The 10,328-nt window shown below is 39.5% G+C and overlaps 7 protein-coding genes across 7 annotated transcripts; 1 reads left to right on the top strand and 6 right to left on the bottom strand.

Moving 5' to 3' along the window:
• Nucleotides 1–83: 83 nt before the first annotated feature.
• On the bottom strand, nt 84–372 carry JH06_4326 (40S ribosomal protein S10; the record flags this gene model as incomplete). The annotated part of the gene is made up of 2 exons (XM_014670102.1): nt 84–286; nt 321–372. 2 exons carry the CDS (start codon nt 370–372, stop codon nt 84–86), a joined length of 255 nt encoding a protein of 84 aa, XP_014525588.1.
• A 184-nt stretch (nt 373–556) lies between these two features.
• On the bottom strand, nt 557–3,410 carry JH06_4327 (serine threonine-protein phosphatase 2a catalytic subunit beta isoform; the record flags this gene model as incomplete). The annotated part of the gene is given in 15 exon segments (XM_014670103.1): nt 557–635; nt 647–1,186; nt 1,218–1,315; nt 1,346–1,522; nt 1,554–1,652; nt 1,697–1,945; nt 1,974–2,272; nt 2,304–2,423; nt 2,469–2,552; nt 2,584–2,655; nt 2,687–2,828; nt 2,859–2,913; nt 2,932–3,198; nt 3,229–3,377; nt 3,396–3,410. The coding sequence occupies 15 exon segments, from the start codon at nt 3,408–3,410 to the stop codon at nt 557–559; spliced, it is 2,445 nt and encodes an 814-aa protein (XP_014525589.1).
• Nucleotides 3,411–3,801: 391 nt separating this feature from the next.
• Nucleotides 3,802–4,168, bottom strand: JH06_4328 (cyclin-dependent kinase regulatory subunit 1; the record flags this gene model as incomplete). Its single annotated transcript, XM_014670104.1, is given in 2 exon segments — nt 3,802–4,074; nt 4,091–4,168. 2 exon segments carry the CDS (start codon nt 4,166–4,168, stop codon nt 3,802–3,804), a joined length of 351 nt encoding a protein of 116 aa, XP_014525590.1.
• A 239-nt stretch (nt 4,169–4,407) lies between these two features.
• On the bottom strand, nt 4,408–5,167 carry JH06_4329 (hypothetical protein; the record flags this gene model as incomplete). Its single annotated transcript, XM_014670105.1, has 3 exons — nt 4,408–4,785; nt 4,817–5,029; nt 5,117–5,167. 3 exons carry the CDS (start codon nt 5,165–5,167, stop codon nt 4,408–4,410), a joined length of 642 nt encoding a protein of 213 aa, XP_014525591.1.
• A 1,835-nt stretch (nt 5,168–7,002) lies between these two features.
• Nucleotides 7,003–7,390, bottom strand: JH06_4330 (hypothetical protein; the record flags this gene model as incomplete). The annotated part of the gene is made up of 3 exons (XM_014670106.1): nt 7,003–7,088; nt 7,118–7,307; nt 7,337–7,390. 3 exons carry the CDS (start codon nt 7,388–7,390, stop codon nt 7,003–7,005), a joined length of 330 nt encoding a protein of 109 aa, XP_014525592.1.
• A 789-nt stretch (nt 7,391–8,179) lies between these two features.
• Nucleotides 8,180–9,637, top strand: JH06_4331 (hypothetical protein; the record flags this gene model as incomplete). The annotated part of the gene is made up of 1 exon (XM_014670107.1): nt 8,180–9,637. The coding sequence occupies one exon, from the start codon at nt 8,180–8,182 to the stop codon at nt 9,635–9,637; it is 1,458 nt and encodes a 485-aa protein (XP_014525593.1).
• On the bottom strand, nt 9,627–9,959 carry JH06_4332 (histone; the record flags this gene model as incomplete). Its single annotated transcript, XM_014670108.1, has 2 exons — nt 9,627–9,699; nt 9,775–9,959. 2 exons carry the CDS (start codon nt 9,957–9,959, stop codon nt 9,627–9,629), a joined length of 258 nt encoding a protein of 85 aa, XP_014525594.1.
• Between the last annotated feature and the right edge of the window lie 369 nt (nt 9,960–10,328).

The following is a 10,328-nucleotide window of genomic DNA, read 5'->3' on the forward strand; positions in this document are numbered from 1 at the left end:
GGGGTTCACTCTTCTGTAGGTGTTGGGGACAATGTCGTTAGGAAGGTGGAGGAACTCACGGAGATACTGGAGACCAGAATCAGTCAAGGTGTAGTAGAAGTGGCACCTACAATCAACCAACTGTCGTATTCCCACCAGCTGTAGGTCTTGTTGACATATCCACGAGACCAGAGAGACTGAAGCAGCTTAATGACCTTCAAGTTGCTGATGGTGATATCTTCTCCGTTCTCGTCCTTTCCAAGCACATAGGTGGCATGGACGTCATCAATAGTGGTGAAGACTCCGTCTACAGAGTAAACACTACTGTTACCACTCCCTACCCTCAAAGAGCTGACGGTAAACCAGAAGGATGTCCTTTCTATCAACGAGCATTCTAATTCAACAAAGAAACAAGGGTAAATAACTTGTGAGAACTGGTGAACAGAATAATGCAATGATCGTAGGTAATTGAAAATCAGTATTCAGATTGGTGACTCCATAATCTATTTCGACGATTGTATTTGAAGAGAAAACAGATAATTAGGATTCCAGCGAATGCAAAAGTTAAAAGCCATTATCATATATCATCACTATCAATAGGAGCACGTTTCTTCAATTCTGGATCCCGAGAAACAGGAGCCGGATCAAATTGGATTCTATACAACACAAGAAATGAATGCAGTACATTGAATAATTCATCTGTTCTCCAATCTCCAAAAGAGCGCCTTGATTACCACACCGATAGCAGTAATTTGGGGCTGAGAATACTGTCAATACGTTATGGTTATGACACCAATTGTATCCCTCCATTGCCACCTGATGAGCACGAGTGATTAGACTAATACAGTTCTCCTTATTAAACTTCTCACTCACATCTTCACCAAAGGTAAATCCTGCGCCACGGGTAGATGTGCCCCAACCCTTGCGATCATCGGGATCGGACCAAAGCAAATCGGATAATGGATTGTCGTGTTTGTTAAGATTAACTGATTCTACGGAACTCAAGGATATACTTCCAATCTCTGATACACGGTCTAAGTTATGGATTTCGCTAATTGACTTGATGGAAGGAGATAAACCTCCGTGAACAACGAAAATTTCGTTTTCTATAAGTGCAGACACTGTAAAATAGTCAAAAACGTCATTGAAACACTTCCAAACACTTGAATCGCCGTACTTGCGAATGCATTCATCAAAGAATCCGCCGCTATATCATAAGGATCTTATATGATAAATACGAGATATTCACCTGTCTAGTCTCGTGATTTCCACGGAGAAGGTAAATCCTATCAGGATAGCGCACTTTTAATAATAATAACAAGGTGATAATCTCAACCTATATATCAACGAATTCCAACATCAATACAGAATGAAAACCACGATCAACATAGTCACCCATGAACAGATAGTTTGTATCTGGTAAGTCACCACCAATTTGGAATAGTTCCAATAAATCACGGAACTGGCCATGAACATCTCCACAAATGGTTATCGGACATCGAATCGGCTGGACATTCGACTCTTCTGCTAGTATCTCTTTTGCCTAGACGATTAACAATACTATTAAAGTAAACCTTAGTACAAAGAATCTCAACGTCATGCTGAGACAGGAGTTTACACTCCGAAACTCCGTGAATCCATTCATCTAGTTTCTGAAGAGAAAGCTCCATGTTCTTCACTTCAACAAAAGATGTTTAAACAAACACTCACTACTAACACTACAGTTCTGATTTCCTTCCCTTCTCACAATAAACTGCAAGACCCAACTCCGGAAAATGAGGACCATCGAAATAGTAAGGATAAGACAAACTAGATTCAATAAAGACAAGCAGACGTACGTATCAACCATATCAACATCTGCATTAATGAGAACAGAATTACGTGTTTGAATACGATTATATCCGCGAATGAAATAGAGAAGTGGTTTTGTACATGGAGTTGGATGTTGCTGTTGATAAAGGATAATCTACCTCAAAAACAAAATGGAATCCTACAAATTGAATCAACCCATCTCCTGAAGGAAGCATGGAGAACACTGTATCAAAGTGAGCATTATAGAACTGAAGATACCCAACAAGCTGGTTCATGTAACGATCACTTGAAATTTCTGTACAAATCACAGTAACCCTGTCTTGCAAGCCACAGTTCTCAATACGCTTCTTAGCGAGACTAGACATGAATAACGATACGAAGAACAACATGCAGTGTTGCCGATTTGTACAAAGATAATAACTATGATCACAAAGATGTGTCATGAATCCAGTCACAGCTCCTTCCACTACAAATAGACAACCTATAACTAACTGTAAGAGATATGTTCCTACGACGATGATCATTAGGCTTGATGTATCTCTTCATCACATCGATCTCATTCAACTGGAAGTCATCTTCCATATACGAAGGAGTCAACTTATTCTCAATACATATGCCAGCATTTGTTGGTACTAGTTGTGAGATAAGAATCAAATGATTACTGATTACATGACTACTCTGTTCTGCAAACCAGATATCACGACAACAATCATGAATTCCAGCAATATGCAAAGCAAGTTCATTCCACATCATACTAATTGCTACTCATCACAACAAGATCAAGATACTAACATGACTTCTTCTCACTACGCTGCTTTCGCAATCCTGATCTCACACCATCGATCGTCTGGTGAACAATAGCAACTAAGCATCATTCTCGAACCGAATCACAGACCCATATTCGACGCGTCCACCATCACCTGTGAGGGATCACGAGAAATGGTCTGAACAATGAAGTTATCATACTTAGTTCGACCAATGACAAAATTCGGCATTGAGTGCCATGGAAACACTTCAGGTGTGAAGACAAATAGATCCTATATATTACATTAGTGAAGTACCCCAACAATAGCGACATCCCAGTAAGTGACACTTCTGTGGTTAAACATATCAAACAACTCACTATAGATCATTCACTACAGAAACACACACTCTCGACTCTCTGTATGAAGAGAATATAGATCATCAGGGAAATTCGCGAACATGTTCTTTCGATGAGTAAACACCGAAACTTTTCGACTAATCTTGCCAGATTGGATTTCCTTATGTAGTTCTTTCAATACCATCGGTAACGTATTCTCAACAAGGATATCACCGTTTATGTATCCATAGAAAGGAAACTCCGGATAGTTTTCCATAGACAACTCAATCATACCAAAGAAGAAAGGCATACCAAAAGGAGCTTTGCTAGGCATCATGACCTCGGTCAACTAATACGGAAACTCTTTGTAACACTTCAAATTGAACTTAGAACACTCACGAAACCAATAGTCATCATCACAATACACAATTCCAAGGACTCCAGGCATAGTCGATAAAAAGTACAGTGTATTCCTCTGAAGTTCTGCAATTGGACTATGCTCATCCTAGAAAGTAAAAGAAACGAGAAATCCTGACATCTGTCGGCATCACAGTGGTTGAGAGAACAAGAACCATATCGTTATTCTTTGCATAGGATGACTCTCCCATATGAAATGGTTCCAGCCTTTTGTGCCAATCATTCACAGTTTCCCGCGAGGGACTCATAAACACGTTTATTATCACGATAATCCACAAAAATAGCAGGATAAACCCCGTTCCTGCAATACAACCGTCCTGACGCATCTTGTATTGAGTATAGGATAATTGATTTATATGAATAGATAATCTATTTGTATTTGTTTGTCATATGAGAAGCTTCCCGAGTAATGAAGTGAGCAAGAATGAGGGTGTCAAGTGGATAGTCAAATCAAACAAAATCAATCAAGTATGCAAAAGGACACAAAAAGAAGGAAGGAAAAGGGAGATTGATCACTCCAAACCATAATCCCGTCGAAACTTCTCCTTCAGCTCTTTGGAGCGAACTGGATCTACTAAACCAGTTCTTCCATCCGTTCCGAGAGGACGACGAAAGAGAAGGACTGTTGTTCGTGGTCTACAGTTGAAGCCACATATTATACTTAACTTGTATTCACAGTAATGTTCCCATCCAAAACTCATTTGAATTCCCAAATGGCGCCATTCATCTTCTTTTAGTAATCGTCCTTTAGGAATAAGATTGGCAAATTCTTTTCGGATAGTAACCTGACTGATCGATTACATAATAGACAAAGGGATACCGATACTCGTAATTCTCATCATTGAACGTTTCCCCGTATCTCTCCACAATCTGACTCATCTCGATTAGAAGAAGTAGGAAATGGATTAAGAATCTCTAGACAATAACTACTCCAGAAAATGGACCGATTTTAGTGTGTCAACTTGACAGGTTGAGCAGATGACATGGAAGTGTTTGAACAAACACCACAATGGAAAATATCATTACAGTTCGTCAAGGATCTCCTTTTCGATGTCATCAATGTCACCCATACTCACATTATCCATCTCCACATCACTCATTTCTTTTTCAATATCTAGCTATGACAATATTTCACTGATGCTACCACTCAATCCATCAAAATCATAAATGTCCTCAACAGTTTGAACGACTTCAGGAATTGTACTTTGTGGAGCTTCAATGGGTATGGGAACAGAGTCTTCCTGTTTCTGATGAGGTTCTTCCTGCTGTTGGTTACCGTTTGCTTCAGTTGTTGGATCCTTAGTTTCAGGTTCTACAGATTCGACAGGCTCTGTTGGACTTTCGTGCATTGCAGGTTGTTCGGTTTCCACAGACTCATGTTTTGCACTATCTCTAGGTATGTTGGATTCCTCAGGAATCTTCTGTATCTCACGAGACCGGTAGTGATCAACAGTAGTAAATACATGGTACAGATAATGTCTCCAGAAGTGGTCATCCTAATCGATCACATTGGAACCAGAATGGAACATCAATCAACGCATCTCGCTGAACAAGCAGAAAACGCGCCTTTTGTAATCTCTTATCGGCTTCACGAAGCCGTACTATGAGCCGAGAATTGGAATCTGGACTATAGCGAGGATCATCACTTTCCTCCACTTCCTTCACAAATGTATCTAGATCCTTTGATAAATCCAATATTGATGTTTTTAATTCATTTTTCACCTGTGGATCCTTTGAGAACTCTGGAAGCAACCATGGAACAACGACAATATCTTCACCTATTCATTATTAATCCTTTTCATATGTTACCATTCAATTCTTGTTCACGAGCATTGATTTCTTCGTACAGCTCTTCTCCTTGTTTCTTAATTTCACCATACAACTTCTGATTCCTAATTCATTCGTCCTGAACGTACAATAGCTTCATTTGCACTCTTATCGACTAGGTCTGCTGCAAACTTCGTTACTTCTGTTGAAGCTTTTTTGATTGATGACAGAAAAGCTATTCATAACACAATTCGATTCATGCAAACATCCAAATCCCCAACCACCTCCTCCTGTAGATCCACTTTCACTCTAGATAAGACTATCTAAAATGAATCATACAGACATTGCAATGGAAAAGTATCGTCAACTTATGGAACAAAGAGTGGTACATGAAATCATTACTAGCAACTACTTTCCTTTTTGTAGACTTCAGAGATGTCAAAAAAGGGCCTAAACCAGTATCATTAATTGAACTAAGAGAAGGAGCTGGATCAACCATCCTGTATTCAGGAGCAGACTGAATAGATAACCGAGAAGACGGTTCCGTCGGTAAAGGATAGGATTGACGTATCATAATCCTCTTAGGTGAAACTGTTGGTTCTTCCTTCTTCTCATCTACTATCTGAACATCCACAAGAGGTTGCTGACAAGCAGATTCTTCAGGAGACTTCATGGAAGATTCCGACTCATCGGAACAGCAGCACAACCAATGACGTGATGTTTTGTTGTCATCCGATGGAACTGGTTCGATTAACGAAGAATCTGAGAGAGAGGGAGATTGAGGTACATCACTCGGAGAAGCGAACGATATCTGATCAATAGAACAACGCTCAACTTCTCTAGTCAGTGAGATATGTAGAGAAAGCTTACCGTAGTTGTCGCTCTAGATCTCGACTCCACCAGTATCCTTGTTGATCAGGCGTATCAAATTGAGATGAAGATGTGGATCGCTGAGAAGACACAGAGGAGGATCGTAGCGAAGAAGAAGATTGTTGAAATACCACTGGCTCAAGAGAGGTTTGTGTGAGAATATCGTTGAATACAGAAGGAATGCCTGGAGCCCATCCTTCTAATCCAAAGTCCTCAGTAGGAGAAAGACGTGTGGCTGGCTGAAGAGTAAATTGCTTCCGCTGAACCTTATAGTGCTTTAGAAAGTCAACAGCTGTGGAGAAAGATGCAAAACAGTAACTGAATATGAGGAAAAGAAATGATCCATACTCCAGTTCATTATTACGAGAATGCATGAAATCGAAATCGTCCATGAACTGGACTTGAGCAATAACATTGGTCAATGGAGATTCTACGATAACCAGAATCAATAAAGGAAGTTGATCGTCACTTGTAATGTGATGAATGATGGCTACAATTGATATGGATAATCATGCTAACATTTCCTTAGCAGAATCCGTTCTTTGATTTCTGATGTAAGAATACGTAGTGCCTGCCAAATCACATTCAATTTCCCAAAGACACTATGTTCATCAGAAATGCGAAGAAGAACTGTTGAGGCTCGTTGAATGATATCAGGATAATAGCAGAGCGCATCTAGGCAGACATCTTCAGGTTGTAAGCCTCCTGCTTTCTATACTTCATCACTTAATTTCATATCTACTCGGATAGATGATAATGTACATTGAAGAGAGATCTCCTCTTTCATGGAGTTTTCAATCAGATTATCCATAATCTGCACTTCAGATCAAATCGATCCTCTACCTTTGAATAACATCCTTCGATAAAATAAATTTCAACAACACGACGCAAAAACAACTGGATCATCAGCGATGACGAATACAGGGAATTATGCTGACTGACCTCTGTTTGGAGTATGTTACACTCTAAGATAATCCACTGCTTTAACTTCACAATTGCATCAGCAATAGATTCATTGCTGCTGTTCATCACGTAGTTGTGATTAAAAAAGTAGAATGAAGAAGACTAGCACTATTTCATCCATAGGATATAGAAATACTCTTGTCAATTGAGTGTTGAAGTTCCTGAGCAGTGGGTCCACTCACAAAGTAATTTAATACCTCTAAAGTCAAAGCTGAACAACAAAAGTACCGGACAGTCGTCCAGAATGGAAACAGACATTTGATTCTGGAAACACTTGTAATGGAAAATAGCTTCCCTCGAGGGGTTTGTCAATCAATAAAATGCGGAATTCATATTTAGAATCCACAGAGATTACATCATCATAGAGAATCTTGCAATATCGTTCCTCCGAGAAACCGACTCCATTCCACTTGTCCGTCTATTTAATTCACTCAATCAACGATGTACCTTTGTTTGAATGAACTTTTTGTTTAACTCAACCGTCTTTCCCGAATATGTCATAAATTCGCCTTTAAATATTGACGACGATGTAAACACATGGCTTTCTAACAGTTAATACGAGTTGTACGATGATACCAATAAATGAAAGGGTTAATCGTTTGTTTGGTAATGTACTTGATATGGGGATAGCGAGAAATACACTCTGATTCAAGGTATCTTCACGGATATGCTACAGATAAGACAATGATGCCACCATAAACAGGAACAAATTGCAGTATGGAAGTAAACATGGGATTTGACACAACCGACTCATCTCCAAAGCTGTACAAATCCAGAATTCGTATCATCTCATTTTCTTCGTAGTAGGAGATGTATTTGCATATGCGAAAATAGATTTGTGTTTCAGATACAGTATATTCTAATCACAACAGTCATAGTTAGTTTGTCATGGAATCGGTTCAGTATGAATCTGGAATGCGATATCAGAAGTGCAAATAAGACATCTAATCAGACTTTCTGTTCTATTCTATCTTTCATACTATATGCAGTTTACACAAACCATCAAACTCCATTTTTGTTCCATTGAGTTTTTCATTATACCCTTTATCCATGGATGACGATAATCAAAATTCACAGTGGAAAGTAATCCAGAGAACATGGAAGGATATGGTATCACGTTGTTCTCGGAAGTGTCGTATTCCTAAGCAACTCATTGTTTTTACCTTAATTATCACTGGAGTCGTATTATACACCGTTCTGAATAACAAAGTTCTCCGGATTTCTGATGAACTACTCTCTTTGCAAAAGAAAGCTGATATTAAGGAGTCGTTTGAATCTCGAGCTATTGAAATGAAGATTCCCAAGAGAGAAGAGAGTTTACTTGTTTCTACTGTCACTCCGAAAGAGAGTACTTCAATAAAGAAGAAACCAATCTGGGGAGAGTCTGCTAAGACTGAACATGAATACGAAAAGAAGAAAGCTGCAAGGGCACATCTTCGAGAGCAGAGTGGAGTGTCAAATCCTGAGAACTCTGTAGCAATTGGCTCCAATATCACAATTGAAGGAACTCTGTCTCAAATCTTACCAACCATTGTGAGTGATGAGGAACGAGATCCAGCATTTTCAATCAGCTACAGGTTCAAGTATCCTGCTTTTGTGATTCCTCCACCATTTACTGTGGAAACGAATCCTCGAAACACTCTACCCGTTATTTCTCGTTTTTTCCAAGAATTGTCGAGTCATAAGAAGGAGGATTGTATCGGTGAGGACATTTGTGTGCATCCTTCTAAGTATGTTCATCTCTATACTAACTGGGACTGTAAGGAGAAAACCTGTCAGCAGGATAATGATTACATTGTGTATTTTCAACCCGAATATACGACAGGATCCATTGATATCATGGAGTATGGTTCTCTTCCTTTTAACTACGACTGCAATTGTTATTCAGATTACAAGCAAATCTCTGTCTCTTCTTCAGCTCATAAATATGAGATTCCAGGAACTGTGGTCTATTTGTTGGTTTCCAATGGTGCTACGTTCCATCATTTTGTCGATTCCGTCCTTCCCAAACTTCTCCAAATGGAATCGATTCTGAATGATCCTTCCATTCGTTTTCTTGTTGACTTATCCCCTCAATATCCGATTGTGGAAGAGTTGTATGATCGTCTGGGGATTACAGCCAAACGACGAATTGATTATCGCAGTATCAAAAACCTAGGAGATGTTATCTCGGCACAGCGACTGGTTCTATCATGTAAGACCCCTCCTCTTCATCCCTATTTGTGGCAGAGAGCGCAATACCTGTTGAAGCTACCTCACATCATGTTCCCTAATCAGTATCTGCCTTCAAGCATTATTTATCTGTCAAGAAGGAAAGGAACACTGAGTGGTGGTCGGCGTGTTACCAATGAGGGAGAGTTAGAGCAGCATTTAAAGCAGTTTGCACAGAATAATGGATATAATTATGTGCCCTTCTTCCACACCGAATATAAGACCCTTGAGGCCACTATGGAATTGTGGTCAACTGCCGTAGCGGTCATTGGACCTCATGGAGGTGCCTTCACGAATATGCTGTTTGCTCCCAAAGGAACGACGGTTGTTGAATTCCTTCCGAATGGAGTGATCTTCACGGGTCGTACCTTCAAGGAGCATTTGGCTCCTTATCAACAAGCGATGGCTCTTGGTCATAAGTACTATGCGGTGATGTCACAGTTCTCCAAACGAGACGATATTGTTGTAAATATTCATGAAGTGTTAGATATTCTTAATGGGATTCAAAGACAGTTCTATGTTTGTATCAAACCTTAGTTAAGAATTCTAAGCAGTGATGGTAAAAGAATGGCATCCTATTACTAGTACCTCTAAAATGACTAACCCGCCAAATTGAGTGATTTTCAAAAACAAATCAATGATACAACCTAGAGTACAATTATTCTCCACGGAACTTGGTCACAGCCTTGGTTCCCTCCGAAATAGCGTGCTTTGAGAGTTCACCAGGAAGAATCAGACGCACAGCAGTCTGGATCTCTCTTGTTCCCACAGTGCTCTTGTGATTCACACGAGCCAAATGACCAGCTTCAGTCACAATTCGCTCGAAGATATCAGAAACAAATGAGTTCATTACAGCCATTCCTCTCTTGGAAATACCACGATCAGGATGCACTTGCTTCAACACCTTGTAGATGTAGGTGGCATAAGAATCGACCTTAGTGGTTCTTCTCTTCTTCTTGTCATCAGCAGCATTCTCAACAGCGATCTTCTCGTTTTCAGACATGATTGAAATAGTTTTTGACACTTTTCCTATTCAAAGAAGCCAAAGCGCGGCAGGATTATGATAAACCAATCATCATCAGATATTTGAAATAGGAGAATATTATTGGTCTATTTGTATTCGAACACTTTTTCTTAATCCAATCATCTCTCAGAATTTCGAATTATTGGTCAATCAAAAATCGTTTGGATTCACTTCAGTCATTCTTGGAGGCAATTTGAATTGCCA

The sequence above is a fragment of the Blastocystis sp. subtype 4 genome (assembly GCF_000743755.1).
Source record: "Blastocystis sp. subtype 4 strain WR1 chromosome Unknown seqid_0331, whole genome shotgun sequence".
Taxonomy (NCBI): Eukaryota; class Bigyra; order Opalinata; family Blastocystidae; genus Blastocystis; species Blastocystis sp. subtype 4.